The sequence below is a fragment of the Oryzias latipes genome, chromosome 19 (assembly GCF_053564925.1).
Source record: "Oryzias latipes strain Hd-rR chromosome 19, Olatipes_Hd-rR_3.1".
Lineage (NCBI taxonomy): Eukaryota > Metazoa > Chordata > Actinopteri > Beloniformes > Adrianichthyidae > Oryzias > Oryzias latipes.
The window spans coordinates 13,606,168-13,625,956 of NC_136255.1; the positions used below are offsets into that span (position 1 = coordinate 13,606,168).

At 36.7% G+C, this 19,789-nt stretch overlaps 1 protein-coding gene across 4 annotated transcripts in view; it reads right to left on the minus strand.

The window, feature by feature from the left end:
* LOC101158822 (regulator of G protein signaling 9) overlaps window positions 1-19,789 on the minus strand; it is a 20,145-nt gene continuing 356 nt past the window's right edge. Inside the window, exons 2-20 of one of the 4 annotated variants that reach the window (XM_078937629.1) lie at window positions 19,024-19,111; window positions 16,939-17,035; window positions 16,426-16,476; window positions 16,221-16,327; window positions 15,009-15,060; window positions 14,865-14,923; window positions 14,714-14,790; window positions 14,549-14,630; window positions 11,940-12,002; window positions 11,667-11,696; window positions 11,508-11,569; window positions 8,503-8,616; window positions 8,272-8,387; window positions 8,060-8,147; window positions 7,619-7,757; window positions 5,560-5,642; window positions 5,323-5,446; window positions 2,447-2,841; window positions 1-1,150 (exon numbers count right to left, since the gene is read on the minus strand). In XM_078937629.1, coding sequence (XP_078793755.1) covers window positions 985-1,150; window positions 2,447-2,841; window positions 5,323-5,446; window positions 5,560-5,642; window positions 7,619-7,757; window positions 8,060-8,147; window positions 8,272-8,387; window positions 8,503-8,616; window positions 11,508-11,569; window positions 11,667-11,696; window positions 11,940-12,002; window positions 14,549-14,630; window positions 14,714-14,790; window positions 14,865-14,923; window positions 15,009-15,060; window positions 16,221-16,327; window positions 16,426-16,476; window positions 16,939-17,035; window positions 19,024-19,092 — 1,974 coding nt within the window. In that variant the 5' untranslated portion in view covers window positions 19,093-19,111 and the 3' untranslated portion in view covers window positions 1-984. Of the gene's footprint in view, window positions 1,151-2,446; window positions 2,842-4,646; window positions 5,447-5,559; window positions 5,643-7,618; window positions 7,758-8,059; window positions 8,148-8,271; window positions 8,388-8,502; window positions 8,617-11,507; window positions 11,570-11,666; window positions 11,697-11,939; window positions 12,003-14,548; window positions 14,631-14,713; window positions 14,791-14,864; window positions 14,924-15,008; window positions 15,061-16,220; window positions 16,328-16,425; window positions 16,477-16,938; window positions 17,036-19,023; window positions 19,523-19,789 lie in introns of those variants that run through there. The other 3 variants (XM_004085175.5, XM_078937631.1, XM_078937632.1) reach the window with 3 other exon arrangements.

A 19,789-nucleotide genomic window follows, 5' to 3' on the forward strand; every position in this document is an offset into this window, starting at 1 on the left:
TTATAAAGACACTTTTTACTGAGGCACTTGACATAAGCCATAGACTGTACATTTCAAATACAGAAAAGTTACGGTGTTAATCACATTTTTGCATCTGTAAACATGGTAATACATTCTGTCACTTAGGAGGGACCAGTGAGGGGAAACAGCAACACCTCAATGTGAGCAGTGCAAAGTAAACAACAGCTACAAGTACAAAATGTCACCGCAGTAATAATAGTGTGTATCTAAAGCTGCTCAAGAGCTCTCCTCTTTCCAAAAAGGCATTTATTCAGTCATTTGAGAGGTAAGATCAGTGACGAGGAGGCATCTAAGTCTACGGCACAAGAACACTTATCCGCTTTAGTTCATATACAGATATACAAGATATCAAACAGCCATATCTGTGATTTCATGTGTGCTTTGGTTTGAAACAATCTTAAATTGTGGTAGAATTTACTCAAAAAGAACCCCGTCCTTACTTTTCTCTTTGCATTTATCGCGTTTGTCATCACATCTCATTAGCTTGGGCACCTTTTTGAAACGTCAGCTGATTAAGGCTGCAGATGAGCTACCATATCTGAATAGAAACAGAGTGAGGTTTTCACAGAAAGGCTACAGTTTCAAATGTGAAAGCACCTGAGCTTTATTCAACCCTGTTTTGCACTTTTAGTGACCCTCATCCAAACCAAACCTTCAGACAGATGTGGAGTTCAAGTCGGCAAAAACAGCGTAATTCTTTCTTCTTTTCCCTGTCTCTGGTAAAAAAAGTAAACAAAGTTTGACCATTTTTAAGAAATTGATTGGTTTTACAAATACAGGGGAAAAAACTGAAGTATAATTCTGCAACAGGCGAACAGATGTGCAGGACTTAAAAAAGCAAATGTGTGATTTCTTGCACCCTTTTGAACCAAAGTGAGAGCTGTGAGTCATTCCACACGTTGTTTGGTATGTTATGTTACATGTTAGCGCCCCGCTGTGTTCCATCTGCGTAAACTCAGCATGTTAGCTCTGCTTTCCATTCTGAGGAGTGAGGCTCTCCCAGGGGCAGATGATCTCCTCAGGCCGCATTAGCCTTCCAGAGGGAGGCCTGTTGTCCTCCTCTTCGTCCTCTGACTCGATGGGGTAGATCCGGCACTCCGGAGGAATATCTACCCTGATCTGGAAAAAACTGCAAACATTTTGTAGAATTAAAGTCAGTATTGGACATCTCTAGTCATGAGTCAATTTAAATTTGTAACCCTTGTGCTATCCTATGGGGTCAAGATGCACATTGACGTGTTCTCCCTACCATGACAAAGGTGGATGAAGGTGGAAAGATCACAAATCATTGAAGAAAAAAGGTTCAGTGCACTGTCTAGTGGGTCTAGATGACCCAACTCCCAATGTTAAAGTGCCTAGGATAGCACAAGGGTTAAATAAAATTATTTTTTCTTTTTCTTTTTTTTGTTTCAGTGTTTAAGGAATCCTCCAATTTTAGAAATGAAATGGTCATCATTTACAGTAGTTTGTCTTCTGAAAGAGAGAAAAAAAAACATGTGTTCTATACTAATCTAACAAAAAACTAAGCTAGTTTCAAAAAATAAAATGTTAAATTAAATGGAATGACAATTAAAATATTTTTTACCAACACTATGGGTTTATTCAGACGTACTAAATGTTGCTAGAAGATAAACATGAATTTATATTCAAAGTAAAAGAGTAACTCTGTTGCTTTTTAGTTTCAACATAAAAATAATATTCTACATTAAATAAATTAAATAAAAATTACATATCAATTCAAGAAAAATATTTAATTAAAATAAATGAAATGTATTCACTTGAATAAAAAGTTTGTACATGATTAATTTGATTGCTTCTATGAAATATTTCAGTTCCACGACAAACAATTTTAAATAAATCAATTTTAATCATTGATGATCCCAAAAGTTGTCATCTAATCATCACTGTTATACAAATTATTAATGTTATTTATATTTAGGGGTAATAAACATTCAAGAATTCTATTTTTTAAAGGGTTAAAGTATAAATTAGTGTGACACCCATGTCTATTTTTGAGTTTGAAATAACAAAATTGAATATTTTAATGTGGACATTTTTTAGAAGAGCTTTGTTAAATAGATTATTTGGTCACACGTTTGTTAGTAATACTTTGGATTCAAATTAATTTTATAAAATAAAATCATAAATGATTAGACCTATTTAAATTGTGGATACTCTTGTATTGTTCAATATCATTAACACAGTATTTTTAATAATTTAATCTCTTTTTTATTTGTTTCATGAGCATAAAAGGGAATTATATTAACATTGAGAGAAAAATAACATATTTGCCCGTGCTTTTTAATTTTTAGTGGGGTATTTACCAAAATAAAAGGTTAATTTATTTAACAAATATGTCCAAATCCAATGAAATAAGGAAATCAGGACTTCAAAGTGACAGTTAAAGGTGTTTTTTGTGACATACTTGCCAATATTCCTGGAGGGAGCCTGGCTGGGTTCATCAGGGGTGATTGGCTGAATGCGGCTGCTCGTCCCTGCAGCTGCATGACATTTAGGCGACAAGCTTGCAAACATGGCTGAAGGGCTGCAGCCGCGCTTCAACAGGCGGCGCAGAGACAAGGCCACTCGAGACTTTCCCCCTGCAGGGGCCGGGGCCTCAGAGTTTCTGTCTCCATCTCCATCACTGGTCTCTGGCCGGCGCTCAGAGGCGGAGGTGTTGTCTAAAGCCACGCTAATGGGGGATGGACAGGCCGGGGAACGGGTCAGGAAGGGGAGAGGGGGCGACGTGTTGGCTAAAGGGGTGTCGGTGATACCAGAGTACACAGCAAGGTGGGGAAGAGGGGTGGTGAAGCGGCACAGCTGCAAGATCAAGAGGCAAGACACATAAGTCAGAGGTCATCCAAATAATAATGACAGGAAGCTCTCAAAGTAACTTGACATACTTTTTAGGATACAAGAATATGACTATTTAACAACTAAACATCTGTTCAGGTGATATGGAATTGTGGGTAATTACATTAAATCTAAAAGAAGAAAACATACAAGAGGAAAAACCATGAATTATTGTATACAGTTTTTACACAATTTTTTTCTGATTAGAAGAAACCTGTTGGTGTAACTTTAAAATGTGCATTATTAATAGAGTGATCACTTAGAATAACTGCTGCTGATATTGTATTTTATTCAAATTTAAAGTGTTTTGACATTGACAGATGTGGAGGTCAGAAATCAGGAAATCAATCTTCGCCCATGAGAATGGGGAAGTAAAAGGTGACCACTATGAGAGAAATAATCTGATAAAAAAGATCATATCATCAACACGGTGCAGGTTGGATGACAAACCAGGATAGTTATGTGACCCTGACCTAAAAATAAAAACGAAGATCACCTGCTGTTTTCATTACATTGGAAAGGGGGAAATATGCCTTAACCTGTTTGTTAAAGTTAGTAAAAAACTTGTTTTTAAAGTTTCAAAAAATAATTGTAAACCTTAATAAGTAAAATATCTATTCAATTAGCATCTTAAATTTAAGTTTTAAAATCTTAAAATTGAGTTTTTTAGGTTACAATAGTGGATAAAGCACTTTTTATTGCAATGCATCAAAGATGTATTTTTAAAATATTTGGTTTTTAAACCCTTTATTAAATCCACAAAAACATTTCGCAATATCAATTGTTGTGACATATAAATATTATCAGTTGTAATATATTGGGTAATTTGTTATGTTTTCTCAAAACGATAGCGTAAGAAGCAAAAATATTAACAAGTGTCAGAAAGGAACCTTCTCTACCCGCTGTCTCAAATTTGATCCACACATTTTTAACATGGTGAAATGTTTTATAAATAATTAATACAAACATTTTTTTTTGTCTTTCAGTATAGCGATTTCAAAAACAAAAACAACAGATGAGTTATTTTCACCACTCAAATTTTTAAAATTGAAAATCAGAAAAACTGCCAAAAGTGTTTTTGAGATTTTGCGGTAGCAGCCATTTTGAAATGAACAGAAAAACGCCGTTCTACTGCCCCTAGTGGAATGATGATGAACTACAGGTTAGAAAACATGGGCCAAGTTCATGCTATTGATTTTTGAAGAAATTTTAGGTCACAACAGGCGTCTCAGAAAAATACTTATTTTGTATGTTTTTGTTACATTTTTGTTGCAGAAAATATGATCCCATCAAAATAAAATTTCTAAAAAATTACAACATCTTTTTATTTTAGTGCTTTGAATTTTTTTTTGATAAAAGGTTTCTGCAAAAGCAATTATTTAAAAACAAGTTGAACAATGAAATCTATTGGTATTTCTAACATGTAGATTTTCATTTTGTTTTTTCCTTTTTACCTTATTTAAGAAGAAAAATCTCTCATGTCCATTCATGAAACATAATCCACAAAGGATTTTGAGATAAAAGATTAAAAGTTTAAACTGTAAAAGTGAAATTGTCTGCATACATTTGTAAGAAATACATTTTAAAATGCACCCAAAAATTCCTATTACTTACCTAACATGCAATAACAAATACACACAAACTGACACACATTACTTGGATAGTATAATAGGCAAAATAAATAAAAAAATACATATTTTTCACACTTAAAAGACTCAATGTGTAACAAAAACCAAGACACAAGTAAACACAAACAGAAAAACATGAAGACGTTTGTTTTTGATCATTTATTAAAGTATGAGGGATGACAAAGAAAAACACAGACAGCAGCTGAGATGAGAATAACACACACTTCATAAAGAAACAAACAAACATTTACAGTTTTTATGAAAATCAATGGAGCAGACTTGAAGTGCACGTAAACCCGTCTGCCTCTCTTCATTAACCAGCACAACCAGCACGGTGCCGCATCTCTGAAGCTTTAAATTTAGGTTCAATTGTTGTGTGAAAAAAAAATCTAATAAAAATCGTATAAATTTGGATATTTTTATTCAAACTTTTTAAAACTTTATATACAACAAAAGAAATAATTGCATTTTGTTGTAACTTTGATTTGATTTAATAAACCAAATAAATATTTCTAAACATTTAAAGCAAGTTGTGCATGTCTAACACTAATTTTAAAAGCACTAGTTAATATTTAAACCTTACCTTTCAACATTACGACTAGTCTCAAAAATTTTTGTAAAGCTTTAACCAATTAATAAACAATTAAAAGAAATTGTTCTAGCTTCAAACTACTTTATGAAAAGGAAATAGGCCAAAAGGTTAAGAAAAAGTTCCAAAAGTGGTAAATCCTGATCCTTTCTGCGCGTAATGTGTTCTTGTTCATTTGTTTGGAGGACGAGGCGGCACCTCCTTGCCCTGCTTGCTGAGTTTGCTCATGACCTGTGTGATGTCAACGGGGGCATTGGCAGCCATCTTGGCCTTCTGCTCCTGCTCCTGCTGCCGTATGATGATGGGGCTGAGACTGGGCCGTCTGTTCCTGGCGTTCTGCTCCAGCTGGGACACACTGAGAAGGAAGGAGAGAATTACGCCAACAATAAATGAACAAAAAGAGGAGACATGCATGCAGTTGTTGTAGATAGGCAGTATGTTAATTGTAGTGTGACGTCGGATTCTAACCTGAACCTGTGCTCATCAGGACAAATGGCTTTTTTCACCGTGTCCTTAAACACTGGAGATTTTAGATAACGGCCATATGAGTCCTAAAAAAACATAATGCAGTTTCATGAAAGGGGTTTGGGAAAAAGGGATTTACAACAAAAAAGAAAAAAGAAGATTTTGGTCAATTTAAAAGAATATATTGTTGGTGCCAAATGGGCGGGAAAAGGTTTTTTTTTGTTAGACAAATGTAAAGATAAAGATGAATTTAATCATGAAATGGTTTAACCACTGGCCTGCCGTCTACTTCAGAAGGTTTCATAACCATCTTGCTGTTTGTGATGGCTGTGGCGTGCTGGAAAAACCTGTTAGGTCTTTCCAAGAGACCACACTTCCCTCCAACTTGTTGTGGTCCTTAGAGAAGAGCGTCCCAAGTGGCTGAGAGTGTGTATATCTTCTCATCTCAGTTTAATGTGTTTGTTTTCCGTGGCTTTTTTTAACTTCCAACATTTGAGCTTCTGTTTTGATTACTTTCATGTTACATCATTTCTGGCCCCCCACACTCCTCTAAAGACCAAAAAACAGATGGAGGGGGACGGGGTCACCTACATAGAGCTATTGACTTCATAGCAAACTGGACCAGTGAGTGGGATGTCATTTATGGAAAAAGACTTATTCCGGCTCCAACCAATGAAGTCCATTCAATTACTATTTTTCCGCAGTACAGACGCCGCCATGTTGGAACTAGACAACGTCAGTAAGCATTGGTTCGAGTCGGTCTGAGTCAACTTTTCAATAGCAACCACTCTCCCCAGTCAGGAGTGGGCTTTTTGGATGTTCATACCCCTTCCACTAAAGCGGGCTCAGGAGAATCTGCCAATCAAACCTTTTGAACATTTGACGCGAGACCACATGCATTTATAGAGTCATCTGATTGGTCAGTTTATAATTTCTTTTTTTTTCTTTTTTTATTTGTGCTGTCCAACAGCTGAGCAAACAGAAAAACGCTGAAGGCCTCTTGTGTTGGACAGATTTTACTGTTACAACAGGGGTCTATAAATCTTATGACACACAAGGTGCATATATGGATAAACCCCTTTTGTATATGAGGCTAAACTTTATTCATATTGATTGTGTTTCTATACTTTTTTTGGGACCAGTTTATAACTTGTATAAGTTGAAACAAAAAAGGGATCAGAGCAAGAATGGTTATTCTGACAAAGAAATGACTGAGTACTAGCTGTTTATTCCTCTATAGAAATTCATGGGCTTTCGGCTTCTCAGAGCCGGCGGGTTCATCCTGTTTGGAACGCTAGAGGGGAGGGATTACTCAGTCCAGTTCTCGTATACAATCGATGGATAGACCTGAAAAGTTTGTCCACCAACCCACAGCCATCACAAACAGCTGATAGTGACACATCAGTACAGCTGTGAAACTTGAGCAAGACCAGCAGTCCAAACCTAGAGGTAACAAATGTCTCAGCAGTGAGCTATTCCCCATTGACTCCCATGGTAAAAAGTCAGATGTGACATTGAAATAAACTTGTCTACATCCTGGTGTTAAGAACTTTGATTTTTATTGTTTTTTTTTATTATTCATAACATCTCTGAAGTCAACATGCCCATCCAACTGTTTACCCACCAACTGATGGTAATTTACAAATACAGAATTAATAAAAGTGTCTCAAAGATTTTATTTCTATCCTGATTAGGCCTGAAGAGTCACAAGATCAGAGTATTCGGCATCTCTGCGATGTGGAGGTACACTGTAGATGTGCAGCCAACAAATCTACAGGAGCTAGATGATGTTATCATGCTAACATGGACCAAAACCTGAGGTAAATTTACCAGAAATATGATGGAAAAATACTGATAAGGAATGAAGACAGTTCTAGAGTCAAAAAGGATAGTACACAAAAAGTTTCAGTTTTAGAATCTCTAATGGGATGAAACTTAATGTTTCAAGAACACCCTGTTTATTATTTTAATTACAAAACCCACATAACCCAAACACAAGAAATAATTTGAGCTGTGGGAGAATACTTGTCCACTTTTCTCTCGTCTCTGGTGCTTCACTGACCTTCTTCATGAGCATGTAGATATGAGTTTGTGCTGCATCCAGAACATATCTGTGTGGGTGTTTGAGCCCCTTCACGGTGATCTCCATGGTCTTCCCATCAATGTTGATCCACCGTGGAGCTCCACGTGCCAGGAATGTCCTAAAATGATTCAAAAAGATTTAACATCCAAATATTTTAAGTCATTTTAGCTTGGCCAAAAGTTTAAGATGACAAAATCTAAACTTCCCACCACTCAAGCAAAATTTTACATACAAACTGTCAGAATATTTCAAGTAGTTTCCAAATTCTTTTGGTATGAAAACAATTGACAGTTCTTAGAAACCAGAAAAAAACAAGAAAATTCTCTTTAAAGAACTAAACCTATATTCACAAATGGATTTCATGGAAATCATGCATTTTCTTAGTTCTTTTTAAATCAATATCATAATTAAAATGTTTACTTGTAAATCTGTTCTGCCTTCTCCTTCATTGTAGCTGCAGTGCCCCACTTCAGATCCTCACAACTTTCCCAGAATGCCAAGTTCTCACCTAAAAGAATTCCAGTCATGAGAAAGATTAAAATAAAGTGAAAATAAAGTTTACAAAAAGACCAAATGTTGCAGTTCATTAAAAAAAAGATGTATTAGTTTATGGTTTGATTAAACTACTGTACCACTAAACTCCTTCTTAAGGAAGAGTCTGAAATCATCTCGTCCTCGTGGGTCTGCGAGCAGCTCGCTAAAGTTGAAGGTCCACCTCTCCACACGCATCTTTGTAGGTATTTCCACACTGACACACATGCAAACCACCACAGTATCAGAAGTCCAGCGAACTGATTCAACACGTATCATTTTAAATTGCAGTCCAACATTTGTGCAGTAAATGTTTAAATGAGAAGCCTCACTTAGGCATGTTGAGATTCCAGAATGTGGTGTCGTCAGTGAGCCAGGGGTTACTTGGGAGAGATCTAGAGAGGAAGGGATCGTGACCTGTATACGTAGCACAATACTTTACCAATCTGAAAAAAAGAGGGAGAAGTAAACATAGTTAGAAATTCTCTAATATGCAATTTTCTCATTATAAGGAGACTTTGTTTCATGGACTAAATAACTCTATAACTATAATGTTGCATTATTTACTTTGAAAATCCGACTAGTTTGATGGGATTTTATTTTTCAACAGTCAAACTTGAAAAAATATTCAGAAAATATATTTTCAATTCTAAAAAGTGACAAAATATAATTTTTGTCAGAGAACTAAGTCAATAATTAAGTGTTGAACCTGCTGGAAATCCCCTTCACATCTGCATGTGGGATCAACAGCCTCAGCAAACTCTCTGCACTCTCACACTCAGAAAAGGGGCTCCGCAGGGCTGTGTTCTAAACCTTCTGCTGCAAATATCTTGTTTTTAGACATGATATAGCATTTCTGAGTTTTAACACTTTACGTCAGAATTTAAAAGACATTTACTGAAAGCATAAATAGATCATTTTTTAGTGTTTTTAGATTATTCTTGGTGTTTTTGGCTTATCTGTTCAATCACATCTTCTAACTCCTGTCCAGCATAACAATATTTTTAAACTTCTGTTGTGAAACATGTTTATTTTATCGCACATTTCAATAAGTCACTTTCCACTTTTAGCCATTAGAAAGGTTGAATCTCTTACAAGTGTTTTGATCTAAATCATGTTTTAAATTGTCAGCCAAGTAGAACTTTAAATCATATCTTTTCTACTTCTTAAAATCTGTTTTCTTTCATTAACTTTTTTAAATCGCTTAAACTTTCTTCTTAGTTGAAGAGATATACGTCTCTGTCAGAGCACAACATGAAAAACATCTGACATTGGAAGAGCAAATCATGATCAGTTCATTTGGAGAATTGAAAGACGTTTTGATGGAACTGATCTCAAACACAGCAACCATCTTAGAGAAATAAGCTTTAAAAACTTCAAATGTGATCAATTCAACAGTCTAATTATGAGAAGTTTAACCTGTTTGCTACTTGGAGAAAATCTCAGCCATCATGGTTAAGATGATAGAAAACTTCAACATATGCGAACTAATGATCCATAAATTTTGGATTAAACTGCAAATAATTTATGCTGGAATAAATTATGGCCAGTCTCAGCACACATGCTTTTAAATTGATTTGACTTGAAGTTATTTCAAGCGTTGATTGCAGACAATGCAACAGAAATTCCCACAGCTCATTACAGAAATAATGAAATGCATTGGTTTTAAAAAAAATACAAAAAAACTTATGTTAATGTAGGAAGAAATAACTGTGTAGTTACATTTCTGCAATAATGCATTTAATAGAAACTTAGGTCACATTAAATTAATTAAGCAGGATTATTAGCTAAAGTCAAATGGATTTATTGCTTGAAACATAATGGGAAGAAGCAATCTTATATAGTGTCACCTCTACATTATATAGACCCCTAATAGATAGTTAAACTATCAACCTAATATAATTTCAAAGCAGGTAAAGGCAAAATTTACAGAACATTACAATTTATTTTGTATAAAATAACCTCATCAGAAACACAACAACTAAAATTTACATCATTGACTTTGCGTGGGTCTTTGTCAGGAACTTAAAAAATAAAACTTGATTTGAAGTATTTGTTTCCTCTCTGTAATCTCTGTACAGTGGATTAACAAATACATTTGTAGTCATTTTGACAACCTGCATTTTAAAAAGAAAAACTAAAATTTGACAAAAAATATGTTAGTGTTTCAAATGCATGCATGACGTTGGCAATAAAATTCTTGTATTTACTCAGAATGCTTAAAATGTGGTCCATTCTTACATTCATACATTCTTAAGAAGTAGTTACCACATACTTTTCATATTATGGTAATCTGCTTCATCTCATTAAATGGGGTGTATGTGCCTTTGCACACCAGGTTATGAAAGAAAAACACAAAGCCTTTGCTGTTTTGAGACAAATCTTCAATGCTGCAATTAGAGTTAGCAAATTCTAGACCAGGGTTCACCAACCTTTTTGAGACCGAGGGCTATTTCATGGGCACCAAGTGGTATGAAGGGCGCCACTAAAAACCTCCTAGCCCCCCCCCCCCCCCCCCCCCCCCCCCCCCAAAAAAAAAAAACAACACAATTTGAGGACTTCCTTTTGAGTGCCCTATTTTTATTTGCTCATTTTACACACAAAAACATGCATGAATTTTCTAGACTCGTAATACAGGGGGGGGGGGGGGGGGGGGGGGGGGGGTCAAACTCAGTTGCAGAGGGAGCCTAATTTCAAAACAGACTTTAGGTTGCAGCCGAACAAGATAAATATTTATTGAACACACTAAAGCTAAACTTTTAAACCTTTAAAACTTTAACTTAATTTTAACTTTTTAAACATAAATGTAAATAAAAACAGACAGGAATATTAATCCTCACATTAATGGATTACTCAACCACCTCAACCTATTCTCAAAATCTTTACATTACATGAATCATAAGAATGTCCAGAAATTGTGTAATTTATTTGATCTATTTAAACTTTTGTAATAGACCCTTACTTTTAGTGATTATTTTTTAAGTTATATTTGTTTACATATTTGGGTTTTCTTTGTCTACCTTTATCTCAGAATTGATATTGTTGTCATTGACAGACATGCCGTGGTTGTTTGTTGAATATTTTCTTCAATAAAAAAAAAAAAAGATTTTTTTGGGTGCATTCCCTGCGGGCGCCACAAGGGTTGCTCACGGGCGCACTGGCGCCTGCGGGCACAGGGTTGGTGACCCCTGTTCTAGACCAATCACAGTTTTACGGCATTTATAAACAATGAATAGTCATATATGTATGGAAAATTAAAGTGAAAACAGTTAAGCTTCCATAGATAGCCTTTTACCGTGGAATATTTAAAAAAAAGGTAAATAATGGACTTTCTTACGCGCCAATGGACACAGATGACTTCACTCTGGGCCTCATGATTGACTGTTGGGTAAAGATCATCTGCACAAAGCATAAACAGAGAAAAACAGCTTCTAAAAGGATTCAATGACAAGTTGACTTTAAAAAAAAATCAAACAAAACTCTAAAACTGACTTACAATTCTCTCATAGTGGTCAGGGGTTTTTGTCTGAAGGGAGAAAATATATACATTAGTTAAATTTTTATATTTCAGTTTTCAGGTTAGAATTTTCAGAAAACATTTAGTTGTAGAATAAACTCTAAAGAGGATACGCCTGCAAGAGAGGAGAAAAGACAAAAGAAAAAAAGACACTTTAGAAGTACTGCATTCATCCTTTGAAGCTTCTTAATGAACATAAGCCGATTGACAGGAATTATGTTCATACAGGTCATGCAGATACTCACCCATTACCTCCTCTGCATTGGGATCTGCTTGTCGCTCCAGCCCATAGTCCATGGCGCTCACCGTCCCCGGCTACAGTCCCACACAAAACGACAATTAGGCAATGTGTGTTTTCCAGAGCACTAATTACCCCAATGCCCTTTGATGCTGTACATCGTGTGTCAGTTTTTTCAGCCGCGCACACAAGGAGATTAGTCACCCGAGCTGAATGGGACTCACACCTTTCAGGTAATTAGACTGTTTAAGGCAGACACTTTGACACAAAGATGACAAATTAAGAGACTACTGGAGCGTGCATATTTTAGGTGAGCAGATCTGTTTTGTCAGGTAAAATATTTGAATGCTTTCTTAACTTCTGTGTGTGGAAGTGTAATTCATTCTGACCTCTCAGGGGGGTGAAAACATCTTCATTAAAATGCCTGTGGCTACAACTTAATATGAACATGTTATCTGCTTAATATCTTGGTCTCTGTCTGTCCATCCTTTACCCTGTGAAACATATTTATACGTTCTTTTTAGAATACAAGCTGTACGTTTTTTTCCATGCTGTTTCTACAAAGTTCAATGAATATTGTTTAAATAGCTGGAGCCAGTGCAGGCCACTAATTAACCAACAGGGGGCTGGTAACTGATTACCAGTAAGCCAATCCATATCTATATTAGCAATAAATGGTAAAACTTTACAACAGACTGCCACATTTTGATTTTTTTATGACTAAAGTCATGTTTTGATTTCAGATTGTGCACCAGTGAACAACCAACTCTACAAAACCCTTTTGGGTTTGTCGTGACAATTGTTGTACATTTTTGTTCTGTGTTTTTGCACATTTTTAATGGTAAGGAAAGGATGATCCTGCCTTCACCAATAAATAGATCAAGAGACCTAAAAGAAACTGCGATCAATGCAATATTAATTGGTCATAAAATTGAAAAAAAACATTTTTTTTCCTCTGTGGCTAATGTTAAAACTATTAAAAGTCTGACTGTGATACATTTCAATATAGGTGCTGTCTTTTTTCTTTTTAATAAAAAAAAAGTAAAAAGAAAAAAAAAATGGGTGTTTGATTCATTGATAACAGAAGCTCTATAAAACATTTATGGTTGTCCTTCAACAAGCCTGTTTATAGAAAAATTCCCCTTTTTTTAATAGTGTCATATCCTGCCGAGATGACAACAAGCACAGAGCTGAAGAACTCGCAATGAGTCACTCCACCATAAACCAGTGGGTCACATGACCACAACCGCCACTAACCTATAAACAATCAGATGACCTTTTCTGTGGGGGCTTTTTTAGAACAGAATGTTTCTATCAGAGAATGAACAATTACACTTTATTCCCCTCTCATTCAAAGCTTTGGGTTGTCTTTCGACGGTTTCTAGAGTCAAAATCAAATATGGAGAACTCCTTCTTGCGATTTCAATCTACCGCGTCCTAACTCCTCCAGCGCCATCGGGAGGCTACTAGAGAAAAATGTTGGATTTACAAGTTGTACATTTTAAACGGCAATAGTAATGACAAGCTTGCAAATATGGTGTTTGCTCTCTTTTTTTTTGTGTGTGAAAAAATGTGAAAATGTAATATATATATATCATAAATGTGTGTGTGGTTAACAAAAAAACACAGTTGCCAAAGAAAATCCGACAGTTTACTTTTGCCGATTCATATAAAAATTACATTGATTTGTTCGTCACCCCCAAGTGACCAAAACATAAACGTGATTGCTATGGATAAAAAACAAAAAAAAAAGTTTTTTGTTTTTTTTCCATTCATGTTACATTAAACCAGGATAGCAGGGACAGAGGGGAGAGTGGGGTGCGTGCTCAGCCAGTGAGCGCAGGCCAGAAGGGGGGAGCCGGTGAAGGCAGGGGCGGGTAGAGCCTGTGAGCCATCCAATGCCGCTTGCAACTTAAATATTTGAATGCTTTTAATGTGCACGGACCTTCAATCAAACTAAGCAGCCATGAAGTATTATGTAGGAAAAACTTATTTACAATGTCTTTTCTTAAACTCACTGTCACCCTGTAACTAAAACTTCGAGTAAGCGTTTGTATTCAGGGGCCTGAAGTGCAAACACACAAAAAGCAGATTCATTTCAGCTTCATTAGAACAAAAGCTGAGAAAACTGTAGCACTGTCTGCACATGTGGTTTGTCGGATGCCTCCTGAGAGTGAGACGACTTAATTACACATTTTTCAAGTATTTAGAATAATGCATCGAAATTTAACACATTTTTTACTGATCTTATTGTGTCAAACAAAAGCATGGACCTCTTTGATCAGTCTGAAACTCTGCATCACGACACAACAGTCTCCTTGCACACGACACAGCCCAGCATTCTCCCATGCAGTGTGAAATATTAATCAGTTCAGCCGTGCCCTTTTCCTCTGCCTGGACATATAATCATAATGAGGCATCATGGGTAGAGGTAATGAGATGCCCTGGGATGTTTGGAGGTGCCGTACAGTGGGTTTTCAGGCTGGCATCAACAATGTAAATATGGTCACTAGTTAACATGTGTAAAACGTATAAAAATAGGAGCTAAAATAGGTATTGATATTGCAGAAATTTCATATTTTCTAAAGAAACATAAATGTTTGAGTTGTGAGGTTTTTTTTACCGGAGGCCTGTGAACTACCCAGTATGCTCTCTCCTGACAGTCAAACACCACTCGGTCCGGTTTCTTCCTCTCTTTTGCAGCTCTAAACACAAACAAACAAACGCGATTGTAACACCATATGCACCTACAAACCGAGTGACATCACCAAGTTTCTCACACACCCACCTGTACTGCTCCTTGGCTTGCATCACTATAAAATCCCATTTATGATTCATCCACTTGTGAAGGCGGTTGTACTGCTCCTGAAAACGTGAGATGCCACCTCTGTAAATGATAACAAATGATTCCCTGGTCTTTGTCAGAGAAATCTGTTTACCTGCTCGTGCAGCTCCAGGATTCCCTTCTTTCTTATGTTTCTTTTTGCAAGATAAATCGCTTCAGAGGGAAAACGAGTAGAAGGCCGTTCAGGGATTGTTGGTAGAACAAGACAAAATGCAGGCAAAAATGTCATCCTGCTCACCATAATCTGTATCCTCAACAGGCCACAGCTGTGTGGGCCAGAAATATGGAGTCTGAAACAACCGAAAACAGGGTCAATATTTGCTCCAATTACTTTTGTCCATTAACTAGAGTTTGAAAAAGCAAGCAAAACAAATTTAATGGATTTGATTCGATAGACGGACATAGGCTAAGGGAAAAAAAAACATTACAATTCTATTGTTTTTCTTTGACTTGTTTTACAAAAATCCGTATTTCTGACTGCTTCAATAACAAGTAGTTAAAGTTCCCCTCAGATCATATTTGTATCGATTGTAGAAGTTTTTCCAGATTTTAATCATTTTAATCATGATTATGTAATCAAAGAACTATGTCCTTGTGCAGCGTGGCAGAAGTCATCAGAGCAGGGAAACTTTGGCCTCAGAAATGCTGTTTTAATCCTAAATTATCATATCTATGTGCAAAAATCATGAAAAAACGTGTTAAAAACACCAAAAACTTTCATTGGAATGGGTCTTTAAGGCTGCAATGCACCAAATCAAAGATGGAATATTAAATTGCTGCAGAAGTTTACTAAAGAATTAAAATCATAATCCATTACAAATCTGACTTTTAGAAACGTTGAAGTATGATTAATGGATGGGTATTTTGAATAAAATGTGTGCAATGAGAACATTTGCAGTGAACGGAAAAACTCTAAAGTAGGCAGCCAATATTTCCGAACCTGTAGTGCAGGTTTGCTCCTTTAAAGACCCACTCCAGTGAAAACTGTGTTTTTAACATTTTCTTGTTTTCTGATGATGGAAGATAAAGAAGATTCAGCTCAAAATTGCATTTCTGATTATTTCTTTATTCAAATTGTTCTGAATCTAAAACAGACAAAAAAAATGCAGTTTGTAAAAGAGCTCATTTGTGACGTACAACTTACGTTGGGGTGGGCCACAAGCTACGTGCTCTGAGCTCCCAGCAACTGGGAGGGGAAGAGGGGGCGGGGTTTCTCCCCACAAACAGTCCCTTCCACAACTCAAAGGTGAATTTCTAATGATATTCTGCCGTCCTAGAAAACTACAGGTCTTTTGCATAAAAGCGGCATAATCGTAATTAAAGACTAATGGAAACTCCTATACAATAGATCAAAAAATGATCGTCTCTTTTCTACAAATCTCTGAAACCTGCATTCACATTTTAAATGAGATTTAGCGCAAACACTTCTTTTCTGTTCTGTCTCTTTTACCTGAAAACGATACAGGGATGCATCTGGTTTGATCAACAAGCGTTTGTGGTCTTGTAGAGGGTAGATGTATCCTAACGCCACCAACATAGAACCCAAATTCTTGGCCTCTAAAAAGAGAAATGCACACGTTTTTAACGGTTGCTGGGGTAATTGGGAAGCACTCTGCAGAAATAAAGTTTTAAAAGCAACCTCCTGAAACTCTCACCTTGTGTGTCAATTTGCAATCTGTCTGCTAACCAAGCAATTATGTCTTCCCCTGAAGAGACAAAGACACATCAGTAGGAGGGATGTATTTTTAGCCTGTGTTTTTGGTTTGAAAAATCAAATAGTTTGTGGGAGGAGAGGCTGAGACAAAAGAGGAGGTGGAAGATGTTACAAAGTCCTCATGTAGAGGAAAGGAATTATGTAGGAAACATGTATTTTCTATTCTGCTATTGCGCCATCGACTCTTCTAATCCCTTTTGTTTCTGTCTGTGGTTGTTGCCTCTCACCACCTCAATCATCCTCCTCCTTCTTTGCCTTCTACTTTTCTTCCCTTCAGCCCAAGTCTGAGACTGTGGGGGTTGTCATGGAGATAAAATCTGTAGATCTCGAGTTTGAGCCCTTCGCACTTGTGCCCTCCCATGAAAATTTGCAGGCGCAATCACCAAATCAGCGTCGGAATAAATCATGCATGACACGTGCGTTTGTTTTTGCCCGTTGACTGCCTCCTCCTTACCGGTGATAGCATGCGGTATAGTCGTTATGACCAGCCTCTGAGGCTGCGACTTGACTCCAGTGCAGGGATCCTGCATTTCCAGCAGCATCTTCTCCGCCTGTGAAGGAATAGGAGAATGGTGAAAGAGGAGGAGAGAGGTCACCCCGCCAACAAGTTGCTTTGACAACAGCATCTCGGACCAATGAAGATGGGGGGGGAGGGAATCAGGGTTTCGTTAAAGACCCACGCTAATGAAAAATGTGTTGTTGGTGTTTTTGACATGTTCTTGTGGCACTTTTGTCATGATTCAGGACATATGCTAAGAAAGTAAAGCTTAAAATTACCTTTCTGAGTATTTTTCTTTTTAAATTGTTGTGAATCAGGAGAAAATACTGTTTGAAAACCATTGAAGGTGTGAAGTAGAAGTTACTATGGCAAGCCAAAAGCTCCCTGCTTTGCTCCATTCTGATGCATCCACTTGTAGACAACTAGATCCATGCACATCTTTGTTTTCCTCAACAGAGGTCAGAACTGTACGGCTGGATAGCTCCGATACTGCTCGCCGTTTTTGTCGCACCGCTAAGGTTAGCTTGGGGTTTGTGAGGGGCTGCAAGCTATCGGGAGAAAGTGTGAGCAGATAGATGTCACGAAGTAGGGGCAGGCGTCCTTCATGCCACCAGTCCTGCCCACAACTCAGATGTGAGTTTTTAATAAAGTACTGCCACTCTGCAGAAACCTAAACAGGATTTTATTTTTATTTTGGATAAAAACGGTATGATTATAATTAAAAGCCCATTGGGAATGCTTGTACAACAGATCAGAAGATGATTGGATTGGGAATTCAGATTTCATAATGAGCTCACTCTCCGGTATAACATTTATTTTGAGAGATAATAACAATAATCATCATAATACTGAACTTAAGCTGCTAAAGCATCACCAAATATCTAGTTTCTGTTCAGTAAAAACTGAAAGAGTTGCTAATCTCTAAATATAAATCTGTCAACAATCAGTTTGCTGTGGTTGATCCACAAATGTAACAGTTCTGAGTTTAGTATAGAGCATCATTTTGCATCAGAAATTGCTGAGAGGTGACATGGTATCCCCTGATCTCACAGCTTTTCTTTAGCTTGCGTGGGCAGTTTGCAGTGAGTCACCCCCTCCTCTTCCTCCCTCCCATGTAAACAGCATCATTATAATACCTGATCACACAGTAAGATTATCCACAAGTCATAAATTCTAACAGAAAGCAAAATATCCCGTGTGCCAATGCAAAATAAAATAAAATAAATAGTGTGTGAGGAAGCAATAGTGTCCTCAGTTGACTCTCTGGGCTGTTTGAAGTGGCTTTCTACTTTGAAGTCATCCTGGAGAGGCTATAAAGCCCTGGCTGAGCCAGACCAAAGTGTGCTTTCATGGACCACATGTCAAAGTTTTTGAAGGGATGAGCTTGCTACAAATTTTCCTGGAGTGTGTTATTGTCATTTCTGTATCTGCCATCATCAATCAATACAAAGAAATTAGCTCGAATTATTTCATTTGTCACTTATGTGCTGCTAATTATTACATCTGAGAGACACAAAGCCCTGTCTCAAGTGAATTTGAAATGTGAGATGACAAATCGTCAGCATTTCGGTAACAAGATGAGAATATTGTGTAAAATGTGCAATGCTTGGATTAACCAGCAGCTGCTTAGTATAGATGGGAGCACTTATACTGATCCAGACTTAATGCCTATTAAACTAAATGACCTTATCAATGTGCAAAGGTTAATACAACACTTGCACACTGGATAACACACAAAAATAAAAGGGTTTTGATCTGGTATTACTTTTGTTATGCCTATTTTTCAATGCTTTTTTTAAACATCAAAACAACATCAAGCTATAAATGCATCACTTAAACAGAGCAGCTTTTATAATTTGTTTATGAGGAATTGCACAGTATAAGTATAATGTTAAAATATTAAAGTAGCAAACCAGGACTCATCTAATATAAGCACCGACACTTACGCCAAATGCTGTCACAAATATTTTTTGTCATACATGTATGCGTCTTAGGAGGCAGAGCACTGCTGTGATTTTTTTTCAATGTTTTATAACCTACCTTTTTGAGGCAAGCCATCCGTGGTCGGTACCTCTGTCCATGATCCCGGAGAGCATTTTTAATGGTCATGTTGTTGACGCTCGGCTCCCTGAAACATACAATAACACCGCTGTCTCCCGCGAGCCCGGTGTTATGTGGGGATGCTCGAAGGGAATCGCAATAATCGATGGTGATGCTGCTTTCATGGTCTCATTCAGGAATCCGTTGAAAGAAGTTACGGATTTGTTTTATTTTATTTCTTACAGCAACGTGACTTAGACTCAGATACATAATTGTTTTTACAAAACTTAATGATATTATTTTACGATTAAAAATACATAAAATAGGCAAATGTGCTATATATTTTAATGGAAACCAAATGGTTTTCAGAAAAAATAACGTAATTTAGATATCTAAGTTTTTGTAAGTATAAACCATTCCAAAAAAATTCACGTACAAGGTCTGGACTTTTGAGTAAAGAGTTTTTATTCATTTTTGCCACAGAGTTGAAGACGACCCCTCATTTTTTCGCATTCGTTCAGAAACTGTTGTAAATCCGACCGTCCTTGAAGGCATCAAATCTAAAGCGTGAAAGGAAACAGCCAATCAGAGTGCAGCTTTTTCTCATAGAGAAAATGTCTGACTCGGTAGAAAATTGAAACCCACAGAGGGCGACATTGTGTCAGCTGTAAATTCCAGTATGTTTGGATTTAACGCTGTTTTAGTTTTTGTATATGGAAACGAAACTAACTGGCTTTTAAAACTTTATGATTTAAGGTTTCAATTA